Here is a 23,657-nt window from a genome sequence, read left to right on the forward strand (position 1 = left end):
CAAAAAGACGGATGTAAATAACCATGGTACCGCTGAAAACGTTATCTTGTCCCGCAAAAAACGAGCTGCCACAAAGCATAATAAGCAAAAAAATAAAAAAGTTATAGTACTGAGAATAAAGCGATGCAAAAATTATTTTTTCTATAAAATAGCTTTTATCGTATAAAAGCGACAAAACATAAAAAAATTATATAAATGAGATGTCGCTGTAATCATACTGACCCGACGAATAAAACTGCATTATCAATTTTATTAAACGCGGAACGGTATAAACGCCTCCCCCAAAAGAAATTCATGAATAGCTGGTTTTTGGTCATTCTGCCTCGCAAAAATCGGAATAAAAAGCGATCAAAAAATGTCACGTGTCCAAAAATGTTACTAATAAAAACGTCAACTCGTCCCGCAAAAAACAAGACCTCAGATGACTCTGTGGACCAAAATATGGAAAAATTATAGGTCTCAAAATGTGGAGACGCAAAAACTTTTTTGATATAAAAAAAGCGTCTTTTAGTGTGTGACAGCTGCCAATCATAAAAATCCGATATAAAAAACGCTATAAAAGTAAATCAAACCCCCCTTCATCACCGTATTTCCATTTTCCCATCAGGGCTGGGGCTAGGATTGGGGCTAGGGTTGGGGCTAAAGTTAGGATTAGGGTTTGGATTATATTTACGGTTGGGATTAGGGTTGGGATTAGAATTAGGGGTGTGTCAGGGTTAGGGGTGTGGTTAGGGTTACCGTTGGGATTAGGGTTAGGGGTGTTGTTGGATTAGGATTTCAGGTAGAATTGGGGAGTTTCCACTGTTCAGGCACATCAGGGGCTCTCCAAACGCGACCTGGCGTCCGATCTCAATTCCAGCCAATTCTGCGTTGAAAAAGTAAAACAGTGCTCCTTCCGAGCTCTCCGGTGCGCCCAAACAGGGGTTTACCCCCAACATATGGGGTATCAGCGTACTCAGGACAAATTTGACAACTTTTGGGGTCCAAGTTCTCTTGTTATCCTTGGGAAAATAAAAATGTGGGGGGCTAAAAATCATTTTTGTGGGAAAAATAAGATTTTTTATTTTCGCGGCTCTGGGTTGTAAACTGCAATGAAACACTTGGGGGTTCAAAGTTCTCACAATACATCTAGATAGGTTTCTTGGGAGGTCTAGTTTCCAATATGGGGTCACTTGTGGGGGGTTTGTACTGTTTGGGTACATCAGGGGCTCTGCAAATGCAACGTGACGCCTGCAGACCAATCCATCTAAGACTGTATTCCAAATGGCGCTCCTTCCCTTCCGAGCTCTGCCATGCGCCCAAACAGTGGTTCCCCCCCACATATGGGTTATCAGCGTACTCAGGACAAATTGGACAACAAACTTTTGGGGTCCAATTTATCCTGTTACCCTTGTGAAAATACAAAACTGGGGGCTAAAATATCATTTTTGTGAAAAAAAAAAAAAAGAATTTCTATTTTCACGGCTCTGCGTTATAAACTGTAGTGAAACACTTGGGGGCTCAAAGCTCTCAAAACACATCTAGAGAAGTTCCTTAGGGGGTCTACTTTCCAAAATGGTGTCACTTGTGGGTGGTTTCAATGTTTAGGCACATCAGGGGCTCTCCAAACGCAACATGGCATCCCATCTCAATTCCAGTCAATTTTGCATTGAAAAGTCAAATGGCGCTCCTTCCCTTCCGAGCTCTGCCATGCGCCCAAACAATGGTTTACACCCACATATGGGGTATCAGCGTACTCAGAAGAAATTAGACCACAAATGTTGTTGTGCAATTGGTTTTCTTTCCCTTGGGAAAATAAAAAAAAAATTTTGTGAAAAAATATGATTTTTTATTTTTACGGCTCTGCATTACAAACTTCTATGAAGCACTTGGTGGGTCAAAGTGCTCACCACACATCTAGATAAGTTCCTTAAGGGGTCTACTTTCCAAAATGGTGTCACTTGTGGGGGGTTTCAATGTTTAGGCACATCAGGGGCTCTCCAAACGCAACATGGCGTCCCATCTCAATTCCAGTCAATTTTGCATTGAAAAGTCAAATGGCGCTCCTTTCCTTCCGAGCTCTGCCATGCGCCCAAACAGTGGTTTATCCCCACATATGGGGTATCAACGTACTCAGGACAAATTGTACAACAACTTTTGGGGTCCATTTTCTCCTGTTACCCTTGGTAAAATAAAACAAATTGGAGCTGAAATTAACTTTTTTTCACACAAAATTTAATGTTCATTTTTATTTAAACATTCCAAAAATTCCTGTAAAACACCTGAAGGGTTAATAAACTTCTTGAATGTGGTTTTGAGCACCTTCAGGGGTGCAGTTTTTAGAATGGTGTCACACTTGTGTATTTTCTATCATATAGACCCCTCAAAATTACTTCAAATGAGATGTGGTCCCTAAAGTAAAATGGTGTTGTAAAAATGAGAAATTGCTGGTCAACTTTTAACCCTTATAACTCCCTAACAAAAAAAAATTTTGGTTCCAAAATTGTGCTGATGTAAAGTAGACATGTGGGAAATGTTACTTATTAAGTATTTTGCATGACATATCTCTGTGATTTAAGGGTATAAAAATTCAAAGTTGGAAAATTGCAAAATTTTCGCCAAATTTCCATTTTTTTCTCAAATAAACGCAAGTTATATTGAATAAATTTTACCACTAACATGAAGTACAATACGTCATGAGAAAACAATGTCAGAATCGCCAAAATCCGTTGAAGCGTTCCAGAGTTATAACCTCATAAAGGGACAGTGGTCAGAATTGTAAAAATTGGCCCGGTCATTAACGTGCAAACCACCCTCGGGGCTTAAGGGGTTAATGGACCTTTAGCTACAACTCCAGCTAGGTCTTTATCTTTGTCTAAAATGTGCCAATTCTTCCTAATAGCGGCCCGTATCTGTTGGTCCATAGGGCCGTATTGGAAGCAAAACGTGAACCGTTTATCGCTAGGGTTCCCTACTCTTTGCTATCCACTAACCAAAGTTGTGTTAGTTCTTTACATGGCCTCATGCAACAGCCTATGTGGGTACCCTCTTCTTTTTAATCTTTGGCATAAATCTGATGATTGTGACTCAAACGCCCCCTGTGTATTATTGACCCTACGCACCTGTAAGAGTTGACTATACGGCAATGACTGTTTGGTATGGGATGGATGATAACTGTTATAATGCATAACCTAACATGTCATCCACGTACCTGCAATATAATTTAATGTGCTTCAGAAATACATTAAGAATCGAATACAGATATCGCTCTTCGAAAAGGCCTAAAAATAAATTTGCAAATGTACATGCTGCAGGAGTACCCATGGCAGTCCCAGTTGTCTGTATATACCACAAATCCATAAACGTAAATGCGTTATGTGTCAAAATAAACCTTAATCCATCACAAACAAAATCAATAAAAATCTTGCTGAGGTCATTCGTACTTAGTATAGATCTTACTGCTTCCCCCCTGCTTCTCGGGGAATACGTGTGGACAAAAAAACCAAGTCCACTGATGCCAGTGCAAAGCCTGGTTGCCACTGAAATTAGACACAATAACTACATTCATATCTTGCAAGACAGAGTATGTGGTATATGTAGTGTATTGTCCCTGCAGACGTTCTTACATAGGAAAAACCATACGTCGCCTTCACGTACGGTTCCGTGAGCATTACAGGTCGATAGCCACGGATAAAGGAGTACCAAGCTCCCAGGCTCGAGGTTGTCCTCATATGAACTCGAGCCTGGGAGCTTTCTAGGAAAGTTCCCACGATCTAGGGACAACCAGCAGAGGGCGCATTCCTGCAAATGAAGGTAAATATAGGTCATTGACCTACTTTACCTTCATTCCCCGGGGTTTTGCAGCAACGAACAACGCTGCATTAGCAGAGCTCGTGGCTGCAAAATATTTTAACCCCTTCAGATGGATTTACATCGTTGGACGTTACAGATCTTCGGAAGGTATGGATATTGTTGGTTTATTTTTATTTTTTGTTACAGATCGAGGGTCTTCCGTGAGTGGATTGAGCGTAGAATAAAATATTACAACAACCTTTGTGATTTTTTCATTAAAATAATTTTAATAATGTGTGTTTTTTTTTAACCATTTCATACTAATGGATTAATAATGGATAGGTGTCATAATTGACGCCTCTCCATTATTAATTTGGCTTAATGTCACCTTACAATAAGCAAGGTGGCATTAACCCTATATTACCCCATATCCCACCGCTACACAGGAATGGGAAGAGAGTGGCCAAGTGCCAGAATAGGCGCATCTTCCAGATGTGCCTTTTCTGGGGTGGCTGGGGGCAGATGTTTTTAGCCAGGGGGGGGGCCAATAACCATGGACCCTCTCCAGGCTATTAATATCTGCCCTCAGTCACTGGCTTTACTACTCTGGCGGAGAAAATTGCGCGGGAGCCCACGCCAATTTTTTCAGCCATTTAACCCTTTAATTTATTAGCTAGAACGGCCAAATTTTGCATAGACACACTACTGACATTAGTAGTGTGGAATATGCAAAAAAAAATGGTGATATGAGATGGTTTACTGTATGTAAACCATGTCTCATATCATGTCGGGTTTAGGAAGGAGATAGCAAAAGCCAGCAATTGAATTACCGGCTTTAAAGCTATCTCGCGCTGTATGAAGTAATAATATATATACATATATGTGTCTACTGACATATATATACCTATTCTATGTGTACACATTTATTCTACCTATTCTATTGTAAGCTGTCAGAGTGATTTTACTGTACACCGCGCTGAATTGCCGGCTTTTCTCTCTAACAGCGCTGCGTATTTCTCGCAAGTCACACTGCTGGTCCGTGTGTAATCCGCATTTTTGGGGCTTCCATAGACTTTCATTGGCGTTTTTTTTGCGCAATACGGTGACAATCGCAGCATGCTGCGATTTTCTACGGCCGTAGAAAGCCGTATAATACTGATCAGGAAAATACGGCAGATAGGAGCAGGGGCATAGAGAAGCATTGGGACGTTTGTTTGGCGAGTTTTACGGACGTATTTTCTGCGCTCTTACGTCCGTAAAACTCGCTAGTGTGAGGCCGGCCTTTCTGTTCTTCGTTTGTGGAATATCTTATTATCAATTTCCTGTTTTACACAGTTCAACTACCTTTATCCGAAGATTCGTTGACAATTCTTTTGCTTTCCCCATGACTCACAATCGAGTGGCTGGATGAAAGATGCAAGAGTCTGTCTGGATCCCAGAAGCTCACTCGGCTTTTATGCACAAACACTGATTACAAGAAAACAGGTCACAGGTGAGGATTTCACCTTTAGTACCAATTCAAATCCATTTGTGTGAACTTTTCTGCATGTTATCAGGCTAAATCACCAGGGTATGTGAACTTTTGATCAAGGTCATTTGGATGTTTTGGATTATCATTATGATTTAAAAAGAGAAAAACAGTAGTTTGACAATAAATGGCTTCACCCAACCACTAACCATGAGTGGAGAAAAAGTTTTGGCGTTGTTATTCATATTCTCTGAAAAAAGGCCAAGAAAGCAAAAATTCTGCCAGGGTATGTAAACTTTTCAGCACAACTGTAAAGGTACCTTCACACATAACGATATTGTTAACGATATCGTTGCTATTTGTGATGTAGCAACGATATCGTTAATGAAATCGTTATGCGTGACAGCGACCAACGATCAGGCCCCTGCTGGGAGATCGTTGGTCGCTGAATAAAGTCCAGAACTTTATTTCGTCGCTGGGCTCCTGCTGACATCGCTGGATCGGCGTGTGTGACATCGATCCAGCGATGTCTTCACTGGTAACCAGGGTAAACATCGGGTAACTAAGCGCAGGGCCGCGCTTAGTAACCCGATGTTTACCCTGGTTACCATGCTATAAGTAAAAAAAAAAAACAAACACTAGATACTTACCTACCGCTGTCTGTCCTCCAGCGCTGCGCTCTGCTTCTCTGCACTCCTCCTGTACTGGCTGTGAGCCGGAAAGCAGAGCGGTGACGTCACCGCTCTGCTTTCCGGCTCACAGCCAGTACAGGAAGAGAGCAGAGAAGCAGAGCGCAGCGCTGGAGGACAGACAGCGGTAGGTAAGTATCTAGTGTTTGTTTTTTTTTTACTTTTAGCATGGTAACCAGGGTAAACATCGGGTTACTAAGCGCGGCCCTGCGCTTAGTTACCCGATGTTTACCCTGGTTACCGGCATCGTTGGTCGCTGGAGAGCTGTCTGTGTGACAGCTCTCCAGCAACCAAACAGCGACGCTGCAGCGATCCAGATCGTTGTCGGTATCGCTGCAGCGTCGCTTAATGTGAAGGGGCTTTAAGAGTTGCTTGACTATCTATTGCCACTGCACATACAAGACTCAGGGAACCTTTGAGACAAGCGGAGTTATGTAACCCACTACTGCATGCATTCTGGGCCATAGTAGCCAAAGCAAATTCAGTGATTTATTATGCTTTAGTAAAGATTTACTGATTTTTTTTCTTCAGAACAGGGATTTATTGTAGCGACATTTTTTTTCTTTAACTCATGACAACCTGTTTTTGCCTTCATGACGAAGTCATACCACACTGATATAGAAGGGTTAATAGTTTGCCTTTAAGTGCCTTTTGCCTTTAATTGCTACAATTGCTAGAATCTGTTGATGCAGTAGTCTTAATGCCTCCAATTCAAGGAGACCATACTTCTTATCATGTATGTTCCCAATATTCAGTCACAACATGCTCTGGGTACGTTAGAGAATAAAGGTCAGTATGACCCTGGGTGATGGAGGGGGCTACATGAATTACATTAGAGTTACAGTTGTTGTAAATGGTATATAATATTGCCTCTTGCTCTATTACTTCAGATAAAAGTGACTTGCTCACAGGATATGTGTGAGGTGTCTTTTTGTCTCCAAGCGCGCTTGTAAAATGACGGGCGTAACTCCACAATTTGGTCTCACTGGTGATCTGTAAGCTGACATTTGGGTCAGAATGAAAAACAGCTACGACAGTTTTGGCGCCCGACCGGGGCCGTGTATCCAGCCTGTTCGGAATCCGTATGGGGGAGCTTCTGGGAGATTGGACATGCAAAACACCAGCTGCAGCAAGGTGAGAAATATTATTCTTACAAACCTGTTTTGCACTTGCAATCTCTCATCTGGATCTCTCCATACCTCTGGGTAAAAGGCTGCGAACATGGTTCAAAGAATCCACATCACCAGTGAGTTTTGTGTGTTGTCTATTTATGTCCGTATGAGAGTTGAATAATAGAGTTATAAGATGATAATTGTTATCTGTATCATTTGTCAGTATCCTAATTGGTTGTGTATTTGCGTAGTGTGTAATACAGAGCTGGGATAGACTCTGTGCAGTGTTGTTATTTTGGTCATTTTGGATTGGCAGTACATTATATGAAGCTGTATTTTGTATAAGGCTGTGGTTTTTGTTGTTTGGCCTTAAAGTGCTTTCAGAGTGTCAGTGGACACTGCTGCAGTTTTTGTTATATAGAGTTGTGTTAATTCCAAAGTGCAAAATAGGCAGGCTGTATGTAACCTTGTATGTCTATGAGAACTCTGAATGAGATAAGAGGTGAGTAATTGAGTATAAGGAATAAACATAAATCCCTGATTGATGAGGGGTTCCGTTAGGTGTGGTCCTCTGTATGTGACAGAAGACATTATTCAGCGCAGTTTGAGCTGAATTAGGTGGAGTGATTGAGATAAGGGATTCTCTTCTTGTAAAAATCAACTGAAAGTGAAAGGAAAAGAAACAACAATCCCTGAATGAGCATGTATGTATGAGTGATCACATAAGTATAATTACTTATCTAACTGTTGTTAATTGTCCAGGATGAATGAGTTGTGGATATTTTTAATGTACATTTAATTTACATCAGAGATTCAGTGAAACCCGTGTTATGTGTGGGTTGACATTGGATAGGTTTCAATATGTGTTTGGGCTGGACGCGGTCAGAATCAGCTTATTCAAGTTGTGCAGTGATCTGCCTGTATAGAGAAACTGTTTTTAATTCCGAGAGAATAAATGTTTTGTAGAGATTAAGTCTGAAAACTGCTGCATTCTGTTTGTGTGTGTGTAAGACAAACTCTTATCTGTGTTTACCTGATGGGAGGGGCGAACCCCTGCGCAAATTATTTTTGATTTTCTCCTCCTTGTGCTGCGGGCCAGAGAAAGGGGGGTCCATGCAGCTGCGCTGAAGAATATGGAGCTGTGCATATTCTGTCCTTGGTTCAGTACGCGCTAAGAGATTTGTGTTTAAAGCAATAGTACTGTATGTATTGAAGTAGAAAGAAATATCGTAAGTTCAAGTTGGAATTTGAAAGTGAAAGAATTGTGCCTATTTTAGAGGAAAATTTGTAAGTGATTGAAAAGATTGGTAAAAGATTCTCCTGCTTCAAGTTGAGTGATTGATATAGCGAATTGAGGATCAGCAGAGGAGGTAGCCAACTGCACGGCTGATGTAGTGTACGGAGTGACCTGCTACAGTCAGTCTACGGCATTAGGTGGTGGAACCTCGCCGTCCATGGAGCTGTGCTAGCCAGCTGATCTACCGAGTGGTAGGTAGTGCACCTGCTCGGTGCCACCGAGTGGTAGGTAGGGAACCTGCTCGGTGTTGTTGAGCGGATAAGTTGAAGCCATGGGCAACTTATTCTGTGTGCAGTCAGGGCCCCCAATGGGATCCAAAAACCGCTGTACAGATTGGAAAAAGGAAGCAGTGAAAGATGTGAGACCAATATTGAAACAGGCAAAAATGCCAGTGAGTGGATGGATGTTTGGATGTTCAAAAAGGCACAGACAAATGAGGAAAATAGCATGTGAATAAATGGCATCTGAGAGAGTGCAGCAGGACGGAAGCAAGGTGTATTATGAATGTTTTGATGCTTAAAAGTCCGACTATGACCGACACATTACTGCTACGGTCATACCTTTGTATAACCAGAGACCAAGACAAGACAGATGGACTTGTAAACATTGCGGTCAGACAAACCCAGACTGGAGAAATACTTGTATGATCTGTGATGTAATCAGGTAGTGTAAGACAGATACAGGAGTATTATCCCTAGAAGCCCTCTGACTAGCTAGCTATGCTAAAATGATTGGCTGACCCTGAGAACAAACCTTTCCCATTTTACAGACAAAGACAATATGATGGACGTATAAGTGCACCTGAGCAGACCTAGAGAGTTGGTGAGCACCAAAGCAGGTGACATACTAGGATACAAATTAAGACTTTTACAGATGTGACTAAAGGAGAGAGAGTAGAGATGTACTCTGGACGGTTACAGCTGAAATGGGCAGACATGGGGTACAGTCCAGTAAACCCACTCGATGTTAAAATATTGGTAAATACATTCATTGACGGTATGACAAAAGGCTTATGAGACGCAGTACAGACAGCCAGACCTAAATGGAGAAATGTAGATCCAAAGACCTCCTAAAGGTTGCTCAGGAGTTGAAGAAACTAGGACAATAAGACGACGTGTCATGTATGCTGGAAAACGAGGAAAACAGTAGAGACGTAGTAAGGGACCTAAGGACTTAGAAACAGTGAAGTGCTGGAATTGTGGAGAAAATGGACACTCAGACCAATCTTCCACCTCCTTCACCTTCAGACTAGGAAACTGACAACCCAGCGACAAATGTGAGCCCTGTTCTTGTCCCCTCCGGACCTGGTCCTGCCTTGATGACCACCATACCAATGCTGGGAGGGAAATAGACAGAATTCTTGACCAACACTGGGGCAGCTGGGACTAGTACACAAAGACTTGATACTGCCAGACATGATTACTGACGAGACTGTGGAATACGCGAGGGTAGGGGGACAAGCGACTGAAGCCCCTATGACTAAACAAGAAAAGACTAGAGTCACGAGACAGCCAAGAGGTGCTTACAAACTTATTGTTAGTGACAATACCCCTATGAATTTGCTGGGAGCAGAGTTGAGTGCTGTCTAGGCCACTATACAGTACTCTCCTGAGGGTATTAGGGTACCGTCACACAGTGCAATTTTCATCGCTACGACGGTACGATCCGCGACGCTCCAGCGTCGTAACAATATCGCTCCAGCGTCGTAGACTGCTGTCACACTTTGCACTCTACGACGCTGGAGCGATAATTTCATGACGTATGTGCGATGTAGAAGCCGTTGGTTACTATGCGCACATCGTATACGATATATGTTACACCATGCAATCATGCCGCCACAGCGGGACACTAGACGACGAAAGAAAGTTTCAAACGATCTGCTACGACGTACGATTCTCAGCGGGGTCCCTGATCGCAGGAGCGTGTCAGACACTGCGATCTCGTAACTATATCGCTCGAACGTCACGAATCGTGCCGTCGTAGCGATCAAAATTGCACTGTGTGACGGTACCCTTACAGTCACAAGTCCACTTTCATATAAACACTTAGGGCAGAGGGACGCCAGGGTCTTCCACGTGCACATTATACCACAGGTAAATCATGCCCTATTGTAGTTATACTTAATTCCATTCATTTGCCAGTTTTAGTAGTTTCCTTGCACAAAGATGGTATAGTTACTGTGTATTTCTAGGTTGTCTTCATATGATATATAGTTTTTTAGCCATTCATTATATTGGCTCAAACCATAGTCACTGTTTATTTGTCTTTTCCAGTTCTTATACCTTATCGCAGGCAACTGACATCGATATTTGGTATTTTTCAAATCCCTTCTTTTTGTATTTGGAACTGTTAGTTATGGATTTATATAGGGCTGTTACTTTCTTAGAATAAGCTTGTGCTTTGCTGTGGCCTATGGCATTGTGCTCCCCCGTTTTATGACTCAGTATCTTTCGTAATTACATATATATATATATTCATATATATAATTTTCTTTTGGTAACATTTTGTGAATCAAATTTAGTTTTTTTAAGGGGTACTCTACCCAATCAAATACGGGTATAAATATTCGGACATTAATGTGTGACTTATATAAACACTTGTGTAATATTGCAGAAATGGTGTATATGGCAAGAGTAGTGAAAGTAACACCTGACACCAGAATGTCTGAGGACAGGGAAAAGAGTCAGGTACCAGACACCGTTTGGGCAAGGGGAAAATCTGATATGGGTCGGCTGCCCATTCCCCCTGTCATGATAAATCAAGAGAAGTAATCACTCCTCTTTGGTTAAGGCAATACCCCTTAAGTCTAGTCAAATCAATGGACCTGAGCAGGAATATTAAAGAGTATGTTAAGGCAGGGGTTCTAGTGCAGAGATATTCCCCCTGCAACACCCCTTTGTATCCCATTAAGAAAAAAAAAGGACCCAAGGGTTCCCCTGACACTTACAGAATAGTTCATGACTAACGAGCTATTAATGATGTTACAGTGAGTGTGACCTCAACTGTACCTAACACACACCGTACGGTCACAGATCCCCGCGATGTCAAAATGTTTCACAGTTATTGATTTGGCAAATGCATTCTACTCTGTACCACTGCACTCTGACTGTCAGTATCTTTTGTCTTTCACTCACGAAGGTAAACAATACTGTTGGACGGTTCTCCCATAAAGGGGGAAAGAACTCCCCAACCATCTATTTAACAGCGATGGCAGGGATTCTTGAGCAGTGGCAACCACCTCATCCACAGATTGTACTACTACAGTACGTGGATGACCTCTTGCTCTGCTGCCCGGACCAGATGTCCGGAAGCTACAGTTTCCTTGCTGTGTTTTTTTTTGGCAGAAAAGGGTTGCAGAGTCTCACGTGACAAATTACAGTATTGCAAATAAAAGGTGACATTTTTAGGACATTGTATTGCTGAAGGTACAAGACACCTGACTGAAGACAGAAAACAGGCAATACAAATCTCCCTTTACCCAGGTCACACCAGCATCTACGCACCTTTCTAGGTTTGGTGACCTACTGTAGGCCTCAGATAAGGTCTGCTTCACAAATGATGCACCCACTCTATGACTGTTTGCCGTCAGAACCCTACAATCTCACTCAAGAAGCAATTGACTCCTTCCACTCTCTCAAGCTGCTCATTGTGTCAGACATTCCAAACTATGATCAGCCATTTTTCTTATTTTTCACAGAGCAGGGTGGACATGCTACCGCAGTACTGACACTACAACATGGAAAGAAACAGAGACCGATAGCTTACTACTTAGCACAATTAGACCCAGTGATTACAGGGTCTTCTACATGTGTACATGCTGTAAGAGCTGCTGTATTACTGAAAGACATGTGAGATCACACTGACTTTTTCTTTTTGACAATTTGTTCCCCACGTGACATTAATGCCATACTCGTACAAGTTCAACCAAAACACCTGTCTAAGATCAGACAGATCAGACTTGAATATGCTCTAATACTAATCCCTGAATATGTCACCCTCAAAAGACATAATGTTCTGAATACAGCCACTCATCTGCCTGTGGATTCAGAAAAGGGGGAATTGGTGACAACAGTGGCAGGTGGGAAAAAGAACATGACATGACGTTGACATGATGCACGAACATGACTGCATAGGAACTGATGAGTCAGGAGACAGTGGGTTTTACATATGTTCGTGGGAAGAAAAAAACCTGTTCCTAATGCATATTTTGAGTTTTTTTTATTTTTGTAGATGGCTTCAGATACCACCAGAATGGGCGACTCTACATTGGATATGCAGTAGTATCCTCACATGAGGTAATCCGAGCTGAACCACTCGCTCCTCACATGTCGGTGCAGGAGGCAGAGTTGAAGGCACTCACTGAGGCGTGTAGAGCTGCTGCAGGTAAAGTCGCTAACAGTTACACAGATTCGAATTGCGCATGGGGAATATCCCATGATTATTGCCCTATCTGAAGAAGCAGAACGTTTCTTACATCAGCCGGTGAGCCCATTAAAAATGCAGAGCTGGTGAAACAATTAGTGGAGGCATTGACGTTATCAGTCCAGGTTGGCATCGTCAAGGTAAAAGCACACACGGACGGTGACTCTGTGGAGGAAAAGGGCAACAGAAGGACAGACGAGGCTGCTAAAGTAGCAGCAAGGCGGCCTAGGGAGCAGTGGACGGTGGCGGGGAGTCAGAGTATTCCAGCCACACTGAGCCTAGATGTCCTGAAATCCCTCCAGCTGCCCAAACAGAGAAGGAACACTGGGAGAATGGGAGCTGCGCTGAACTCAGAAAGAGTATGGGAGAATCAGGATAAATCGTATATACCAAGATCCCTGCTCCCAATCATGGCGCAAGCAACACAAGATGCCTCCTGCATCGCTCCTGGTTTCAGTTACGCAGCCGCAAAGCTCGTACGGTCATGCCTCATCTGTGCACAGCACAACCCAGGTAAAACAGTAAAAATCCCTAAGAAAGCGACACTCAGGCCTCTCTACCCGTTTCAGAGACTGCAGACTGGCTACATACAGCTACCCAAGGTAGGAGTGTGTGAAAAATATCCTAGTATGTGTAGATCTCTTCTCTGGTTGTCAGGAAGCCTATTTTGTAAAATGTGCAAATACTAAAGCGACTGCAGACAAACTCATGAAAAAAAAACTGATCTGCAGGTATGGTGTCCTAGAAACCATAGACAGCGATAGGGACACACACTTCACGGGAGAAATAATGAGGGAAGTCATGCAGGCCCTGGGAGTACAGCAAGCATATCATGCACCATATAGACCACAAAGTAGTGGGAAAGTGATGAGACTAAACAGGACACTTAAACTGGAAAATCAAAGGCCATGGCAGACAAAGGAAAGAGCGGGGTAGAGTGTTTGTCTCTTGCACTCTTTTCAGTCACACACACTCAAAATAGAAAGACAGGCTTGTGTCCTTTTGAAGTCCTGTTTAGTAGTTTGCCAGAGGCTGGTCTGTACTTCCCACAGGTGCTGCAAAAGCAACACGGTGCTATGACAGCCCATGTCCAGGCCGTACAGAAAAGACTTAATGTGGTGCATAAACATGTGTTTTCATCCATTCCAGATCCTAATGCCAGTGCAGACGTATATCAGCTGAATCCAGGTGATTGGTGGTCATACACAGACACGTGAGAAGGAACCTAGATCCACGGTTTGACGGCCCGTTTTAAAGTCCAGCTGACCACATTCACCTCAGGGAAACTTGAGGGAAAGCCCACCTGGATCCATGCCAGTCACTGCAAAAAGATCTTTTCACCAGCAGAATGAATGTTGTCCTAATCACCTTGCTGGCTGTGGTAGGATGTTTGCATCTTACAGAGACACTGGATAAACAAACTTATTCAACATCTTGCTTTTCTTATAAAAGACGCGGAAGGACAAAAACTGCTGGACTGTTGGATCTGTGCACACAGCCCAGTATCTGCAAGGACTATGCTGTACTTAGCCTTACCCCAGGACCCAAGGAAGGCATTAACACCACACTGCATGCACAAGTGAGACTTGGACTCAGATTTTCGTGGTTCCTTAAGGCTCTTAATGAGACTAATACAATATAGAGACTCCTTTTTAAATCCAGCCAATTGGCTTAGCGACCTAGCGGATGGATTATTTTTGGTATTTTACAGACTTGTATGCAAATTTTGTTGCTTTGCTTATTCTTTTATGTAGCCGTAAAAGCGCTAATATATATATTACCTAAGCTATGGAATAATGTATGTGTAAAAAAAACCCTAAGGCTGAACCTTCTGTAGTATATCATAGGCCCCGTATGGCCACTGTTGACGGGGGAGGCGAGTGTCCACACTGAGGGTGGATGGGTGAAGCAGGTAGGAAGTCCCCTTGTGGGTACTAGACCCATGAGACAGGAGCTCCTTTGTGGACATCAGCTGACCCCGTAGCAGAGGTTATACCATTTACAAAAGGGGGAAATTGATATAGAAGGGTTAATAGTTTGCCTTTAAGTGCCTTTTGCCTTTAATTGCTACAATTGCTAGAATCTGTTGATGCAGTAGTCTTAATGCCTCCAATTCAAGGAGACCATACTTCTTATCATGTATGTTCCCAATATTCAGTCACAACATGCTCTGGGTACGTTAGAGAATAAGGCTAAGTGCACACGTTCAGGAATTCATGCAGAAAATTCCTGTGAAAAACCGGACATTTTCTGCATGAAATCCGGTTTTGCCGCGTTTTTGCCGCGTTTTTTTCCGGACACTTCCCAATGCATTTTGTAGTGGGAAATCCGCATAAAAACCGCAAAAAGAATGAGCATGTCCGGATTTTGTGCCTGATGCGTTTTTTATGCGGAAAAAAACGCATCATGTGCACAAAACATGCGGAATTCATACTAAATGATGGGATGCTTCTTGTATGCGTTTTTTTTTTGCGGTTTTATAGCGTTTTTATAGGGAAAAACCGCGAAAAAACCACGAAAAAACCAGAACGTGTGAACACAGCCTAAAGGTCAGTATAACCCTGGGTGATGGAGGGGGCTACATGAATTACATTAGAGTTACAGTTGTTGTAAATGGTATATAATATTGCCTCTTGCTCTATTACTTCAGATAAAAGTGACTTGCTCACAGGATATGTGTGAGGTGTCTTTTTGTCTCCAAGCGCGCTTGTAAAATGACGGGCGTAACTCCACAATTTGGTCTCACTGGTGATCTATAAGCTGACATTTGGGTCAGAATGAAAAACAGCTACGAAAACACAAAATAACTAACCCCTTAAAGGGCCACTGTCACCCCCCTGCAGCCGTTATAAACTAAAAGAGCAACCTTGTGCAGCAGTAATGCTGCATTCTAACAAGGTGGCTCTTTTAGTTTTGTGTTCAGGTATTACTAAAATAAAGCGTTTTGAAACTCTGCAAAAATACCTGTCTTTGTCCACGGAGGCGGGTCTGAAGCCTCCTCTGTGAAGTGCCCAACAGCCGTCACTCACATCTTCTGGGGCGATGGTCGCCGCCCCCTGCGCGCTGTTTTCTATTCAAATCCGGCGCCGGCGCTGTGTAAATATTTGTGGGGCAGGCGCAGTAAGCTCTGGCTGTCTGACGTCACAGCCAGGCTTGCAGACTGCGCCTGTGCTGGCAGTGCGGCCACCCACCTCGGGAATCCCTGCCCCGCACTGTGTTATGCATTATGCACAGTGCGGGGCTAGGATTCCTGGGCATGCGCACTATATGTCTCCGACTCTCACCTACGTCCCCCACCCCCCGCCTTACAGCCTCTGGCTATTCAGCTGAGCTCATCCTGCCGCCTCCTCCTTCTGCTCATAGCAATCGCCGGGAAAGAAACAACCTAGGAAACTTTCCTGCTAGCTGTGTTCTTTAGGTGTATGGATATGTTACTAAATTGGGGGTGATCTTTACCCAGCGATAAGTAAAGTTATATACTGATCTGGCCATGCATTATACCGCACTATGGATATATATTGGATGTTAGGGGAGCATTATACCGCACTATGGATATATATTGGATGTTAGGGGAGCATTATACCGCACTATGGATATATATTGGATGTTAGGGGAGCATTATACCGCACTATGGATATATATTGGATGTTAGGGGAGCATTATACCGCACTATGGATATATATTGGATGTTAGGGGAGCATTATACCGCACTATGGATATATATTGGATGTTAGGGGAGCATTATACCGCACTATGGATATATATTGGATGTTAGGGGAGCATTATACCGCACTATGGATATATATTGGATGTTAGGGGAGCATTATACCGCACTATGGATATATATTGGATGTTGGGGGAGCATTATACCGCACTATGGATATATATTGGATGTTGGGGGAGCATTATACCGCACTATGGATATATATTGGATGTTAGGGGAGCATTATACCGCACTATGGATATATATTGGATGTTAGGGGAGCATTATACCGCACTATGGATACATATTGGATGTTAGGGGAGCATTATAACTCCCTAACAAAAAAAAAATGTTGGTTCCAAAATTGTGCTGATGTAAATTAGACATGTGGGAAATGTTACTCATTAAGTATTTTGTGTGACATATCTCTGTGATTTAATTGCATAAAAATTCAAAGTTGGAAAATTGCGAAATTTTCAAAATTTTCGCCAAATTTCCGTTTTTTTTTCACAAATAAACGCAGGTAATATCAAAGAAATTTTACCACTATCATGAAGTACAATATGTCACGAGAATACAATGTCAGAATCACCGGGATCCGTTGAAGCGTTCCAGAGTTATAACCTCATAAAGGGACAGTGGTCACAATTGTAAAAATTGGCCCGGTCCATAACGTGCAAACCACCCTTGGGAGTAAAGGGGTTAAGTGGTAAAAATAATTCAAAATTTTGAACAAAAAAATAAAACTTTTTTTTGCTTGTCGCCTTTATCCCGGACCCGCAAGTTTTCAATTTTAGGAATATGGAGCTGTAGGAGTGCTTATTTTTTGCTTCGAGTGGATGTTTTTACTGATACTGTTTTGAGGTAAATACAATGTTCTTAATCACTTATTGCAATGTTGCAGGGGGTGAAAAACACATAATTTTGGCATTTCCATCCCCCCCTCCTCTTTACGTAGTTTACGGATGGGATTATTTAATTTATATTTTGATATATATATATATATATATATATATATATATATATATATATATATATATATATATATATATATATATATATATATATATATATATATATATATATATATATATATATATATATATATATTTAAAAAAAAACATTTTTTACTTTTAGTGTATTTGTTAAATAGAAGGACATGTCGCTGACAGAGATTGAACAGATTAGCATTTAACAGGCTGACAGCTGCATGCGGAGCTCAGATCCACCTGCAGCTGTTAACCACTATTACGGCGGAGGTCGGATCCCCCCCCTTTGATGTGCTCTCCGGCGCCGAGCCCACCTCATAGCCGGGACATGTCAGCTGTTTTGAACAGCTGATATGTGCCCGCAACAGCGGCAGGTGAAATCGTGATACCCCCTCCACTATTAACTAGTTAAATGCCGCTGACAAATGCTGGCAGCGGCATTTAACAGGCGCTTCCAGCCATCGGACCGGAAATGAGCGCATCGCCGACCCCCGTCACATTATCGGGGGTCAGCAATGCATCAGCATAGTAACCAGAGGTCTCCTTGAGACCTCAATGGTTACAGATGCCGGCTTGCTGGGAACACCACCCTGTAGACGGCGCTCATCGCAAGCCTGTAAATCCGCTACATAGGAGCGATCTGATGATCGCTGCTATGTAGCAAAGCCGATCAGGCTATGCCAGCTTCTAAAAAAAACACCATAAGAGGAAAAACCTCCACTATTCTAAACAAAAAAACACCAGTATACAGGCAAAGATGCTTACCTGTTCAAGGCCTCCAACAATTGCACTAACCAGGGTGCAGCGGACCCAAATTAAGATGGCAAATACACAGGTGCAATAATACCGATAATGCAGCCACCCTACAATGAGGAATTGGCCGCTTGGTGCACCTGTGCAAACAAATAGTCTGTATGTGGCGTGTTCACGCAGGAATGCAAAGTATATGGCTCAAAGCCTATTAATGACGCCATGTAGCGGGCTTACCATAATGCATCCTGTGTGAACAGAGGCCACAGTGTACAGAGCCATCTAGGGCCCAGCCGCACCGTGGAAAAAATATACAGTGCACCAAAAACATAACAATGTATGCAAGGTATTGGTCGATATTATGGCCACAATATTTAAGCTGCCAAATATCGGGTGGCTGCATTATCGGTATTATTGCACCTGTGTATTTGCCATCTTAATTTGGGTCCGCTGCACCCTGGTTAGTGCAATTGTTGGAGGCCTTGAACAGGTAAGCATCTCTGGCTGTATACTGGGTTTTTTTTTTTTGGTTTTTTTTTATGCCAGCTTCTAGCCTCCCATGGAGGCTATTGAAGCATGGCAAAAGTTTTTTTTTTTTTAAAAGTTTTAAAAAATATGAAAAAAAAGAATTTAAATCACGGGGTGCGATTCAAAAAAAAAAAAAATAAATAAAATCAAACCAAACCTACACATTTGGCATCGCCGCGTTCAGAATCACCCTATCAAAAAAAAAAGGATTAACCTGGTCGATAAACAGCATAGCGAGAAAAAAATTCGAAACGCCAGAATTATGTTTTTTTGGTCGCCGTGACATTGCACTAAAATGCAATAACGGGCGATCAAAAGAAAGTATCAGCACCAAAATGGCATCATTAAAAACGCAAAAAACAAGCCCTCACCTGACCCCATTTTTTGTGATCTGGAGACGCTACGGGTATTGGAAAATTGTGCAATTTATTTATTTATTTAACAAAGTTTGGAATTTTTTTGACCACTTAGATAAAACGTAACCTAGACATATTTGGTGTCCATGAACTCGTAATGACCTGGAGAATCAAAATGGCAGGTCAGTTTTAGCATTTAGTGAACCTAGCAAAAAAGCCAAACAAAAAACAATTGTGGGATTGCACTTTTTTTGCAATTTGACCGCACTTGGAATTTTTTTCCCGTTTCCTAGTAAACAACATGTTAAAACCAATGATGTCGTTCTAAAGTCCAACTTGTCCCACAAAAAAAAGCCCTCACATGGCCAAATTGACGGAAAAATAAAAACAAGTTATGGCTCTGGGAAGGAGGGGAGTGAAAAACGAGAATGCAAAAACGGAAAAGGGCAAGGTCGTGAACGGGTTAAGAGGCAGATAATGTGTGTCAAACAGAAATCAGTCCCAGGAGCGCTGAAGGAAACTCAGACAACATATGTCGTTTGCCACAACGCGTTTCAACGGTAAACACAGTCTTCTTCAGGTGGGAGTTTATTAATGGGAACAGGAAGGCAGTATTTAAACAATAAACAGCCAATCACAATGCTGTTTACAGATTTACAAATTTAAAGGAACATTCACTGTTAAATATAATCACATAAATTCAAAATATTAAAATCATGAAAACAAGGGTTTTGATTTTTTTTTTGAATATTTTGATTTTAATATTTTGTTTTCATGATTTTAATATTTTGAATTTATGTAATTATATTTATTAGTGAATGTTCCTTTAAATTTGTAAAGGAACTCTCTATCTCTATCTACACATAGGGCCAAAACTTTAATTACAAATAACACAAAATTGTAATATACAATTTCACATACCCTGCTTGTAACTGCCAGCATTTCCAGGAAGGAATAAAATTGGAATTCCACTTAAGGAAAGATTTCTGTTTCCCTCTGTGTAAATACCCTCACCATAAAGATGCAATTCATATGCTGGATAATATTTGGACACCTTTTTCGGAAGCTGTATTTTCTAAGATAAAAAAAAAAAAAAAAAAAAAGTTAATTTTTTTAACTTGCATCTCATACAATATCAATCACATAACAATACAATCATCCAAATATGTTGCATATACAGTTACATTGATACAGATAAAACTTCTCGTTTATCCACTTATTGACAGGGCCAAAGATTTTTTAAATCTGGCCAGTGTCGCTTTATGTGGTACAGGAAAGAGATATATATAGATATAGATATACACACATATACATACATATATATACATACATACATACATACATATATATTTGTACTGTGCTAGCCAGTAGAAAGAAACATATTTAGAATTGAGAGTCCTCAGTGGTTGATACTTTTTAATGGCTAACTGGAAAGATGGTGACAAATTGCAAGCTTTCGAGACTATACCAGGTCTCTTCATCAGGCAAAGACTAAAAGAAATTCTGAAGAATCACATATTTTGGGCGAAACAACTGTCTTCAGTCCTGGAGCAGGTCTTTCCCCCCCTGCTGCAGACGCCTCACAGCCGTCACTCAAGTCTTCTTGGCGACGGGCGCCGCCTCCTCAGGGCTGTTTGTTTTTAAATCTGCCAGCGCCTGCGCTCTTTTGACTTCCCTGGGGCAGTCGTAGTGAGCGCTGCCCGTCTGTCCTCATATGCAGTCACGCTGACTGCGCCTGTGCGGCCGCCCTGCTTGTGGATCCCAGCCACGCAGTGTCTTATGATTTATTCACACTGCGGGGCTGGGATTCCTGGGCATGCGCACTGCGACCTAGGTGAGTGGCTTAGACACGCAGTGAGCTGTGGCTCAGACTCCATCGAGAATTACCTCTCATCGCCACACAATGACAGAAAAGAACATGTGGCAAAACATTTTTTGTCTCACTAATCATAGCACCATGGACATGAGATTACATGTATTAAAGTGCAATTTCAAATCTCATAGACAGAAGAGTTTGAGAATATTAACTGATGACTACTTTTGACATACTCCGTTTAGGAATGAATGTATCGCATTGATTTAAGGGGACTCTGTGACCTGAATTTGGCGGGCTCTGTTAGCGGTCCGATGGGCGGTGTTTTCTGTTCTTTCATGCACCCTTTCTTTCCCACTGGCTGCAATATTGTCTTGAATTTGATTAGGTTTCCTCCGTAATACACGCGTGTGCAATGCAATCTCGCCTTGCGCACGCGCAGTATGCTTTGCCCAACTGCGGGCCAAGCTGAAAAGCATTAGTGCGCATGTGCCGGTGCACAATGTCCCGGAAGTCTTTCGCTGTGTTCCAGGACATAGTGCGCCGACGCATGCGCACTAATGCTTTCTACGGCATTATTTCTGGGCTGTATTGTGCATAAATATGTGATTCTTCAGAATTTATATTAGTCTATGCCCAATGAAGGGACCTGTGTAGTCTCGAAAGCTTGCAATTTGTTACCATCTTTTCAGTTAGCCATTAAAAGGTATCAACCACTGAGGACTCTCAATTCTAAATACTTTGTGGTAATAACTCTGGAATTCTTCAACAAATCCCAGTGATTTTTAGATTGTTTAATCTTGGCACATTATAATTTTTGATAATGATAAATTTAGGTCAATATGTTTTGTGCTTATTTGTAAAATAAAAAAAATTTGACAAAGTAAAAAAGTGTAATGTTCAAACTTTCAATGGTTATCCATTTAATCCAGATTGTTATACCACAGACAAACAGACATAATTTCCCTCATGCCTGCTTTACATCAGCACCATTTGTAAAATGCCATTTTATTTGCATTTTAGGAGGTTTAAAATGTAGCAGCAATTTTTCATTTTTTCATGGAAAGATATAAAATGTATTATTTTAGGGACCTATCCAGGTTTGAAGGGACTTTGACGGTCCTATATATTGGGGGGGAAAAAAGGAAACACCATTTTAAAAACCGCACCCCCTGACATATTTAAAACTGCTGTCAGGTAGTTAATTAACCCTTCAGGTGATTTTCAGTAATTAATGCGAAGTAGCATGACAAATGAAAAGGTGTATTTGTACCATCTAAATCAGTGGTGGGGAACCTCCGGCCTACGGTGGGTTTACATGCAGCCCGTTCGAAGGTCCCCGGAGACCGCAATACTCGGGCGGCAGCCGTATGCTGCCATTCTTTAACTCCCCCCCAAGTGCACGGTACACAGCATTCATCACAGAACGCTGCCTGCCCTGCACATGAATGATGCCATGGGGATGGGTGGGGTTAGCGACGAATCCTCTCCCGTCCCAGAAGAGGAGCTGCTGCCAGAGTCCAGAGCGATTTCTGTGCTGGCAGCTCTGTGCCCCAATATTATCTATTTGGCACCCCAACTATAAGCCCCCAGTGATCTGTTCACAACCCAGGGATCTGTTCACCCGCCAGTGATCTGTTCACCCCCCCCCCACCCCCCCCGCAGCTATATGCCCCCTATGATTTACGTGCCCTCCAGTTATATGACCCCTGTGATTTCTGTGCCCTCCAAATGCCCCCGTGATTCGTGGCCCCCAGCTAGGTGTATCCTTGTGATCTGTGGCTCCCAGCTTTGTGCCCCCCTGTGATCTACGTGCCCCACTGTGATCCCTGTGCCACCCTGCTATGTACCCACTATGATATTTGTGCTCCCATGTGATCTGTGCCCCCTGTTATAAGTCCCCTCCAGCTACATGCCCCTCCATGATCTGTGCCCCCCTATGATCTTCGTGCCACCCCTGGAAAAGCAGCTATGAGAAGCAACATGATTAGTATCACCCAACATCACAGATGCACCAAGGAGAAGCAGCTCCAGCTGTCACATTAAGGGTGACTTACGTAATTAAATGTTTGACTAAATATACCGGGGGTCATTTTCAAGATTATCATTATTATGTGGCCACCGAATGATGGTAGAAATTTTGATATGGCCCCTGGTTGGAAAAAGGTTTCCCATCCCTGACCTAAATGCCGCTGTGGGTGTCCGAAGCTGCTGGGGCTCTGTAGACATCTTGTGAAAGCCCAGAGCTTTCCCCTCCCTGCAGTAACGTCACTAACTTCTGGTTACAACAGCCGGCAGACTCTAAAGGTACCGTCACACTCAGCAACTTTCCAACGATCACGACCAGCGATATGACCTGGCCGTGATCGTTGGAAAGTCCTTGTGTGGTCGCTGGAGAGCGGTCACACAGACAGCTCTCCAGTGACCACCGATGCCAAAGTCCCTGGGTAACCAGGGTAAACATCGGTTACTAAGCGCAGGGCCGCACTTAGTAACCCGATGTTTACCCTGGTTACCATTGTAAATGTAAAAAAAAAAAAAAAAACAGTACATACTTACATTCCGGTGTCTGTCGCGTCCCCCGGCGTCAGCTTCCCTGCACTGAGTAAGCGCCGGCCGTAAAGCAGAGCGGTGTAGTCACCGCTGTGTTCTGCTTTACGGCCGGCCGGCGCTGACACAGTGCAGGGAAGCTGATGCCGGGGGACGCGACAGACACCGGAATGTAAGTATGTACTGTTTGGGTTTTTTTACATTTACAA

The 23,657-nt window shown here is 42.5% G+C and overlaps 1 protein-coding gene across 1 annotated transcript in view; it reads right to left on the reverse strand.

The window, feature by feature from the left end:
* Nucleotides 1–23,657, reverse strand: part of PGAP1 (post-GPI attachment to proteins inositol deacylase 1) — a 1,319,879-nt gene that overhangs the window by 1,232,842 nt on the left and 63,380 nt on the right. Inside the window, exon 2 of the mRNA XM_069733825.1 lies at nt 20,007–20,160. Coding sequence (XP_069589926.1) covers nt 20,007–20,160 — 154 coding nt within the window. The remainder of the gene's footprint in view (nt 1–20,006; nt 20,161–23,657) is intronic.

The sequence above is a fragment of the Ranitomeya imitator genome, chromosome 7 (genome assembly GCF_032444005.1).
Source record: "Ranitomeya imitator isolate aRanImi1 chromosome 7, aRanImi1.pri, whole genome shotgun sequence".
Classification (NCBI taxonomy): Eukaryota; Metazoa; Chordata; class Amphibia; order Anura; family Dendrobatidae; genus Ranitomeya; species Ranitomeya imitator.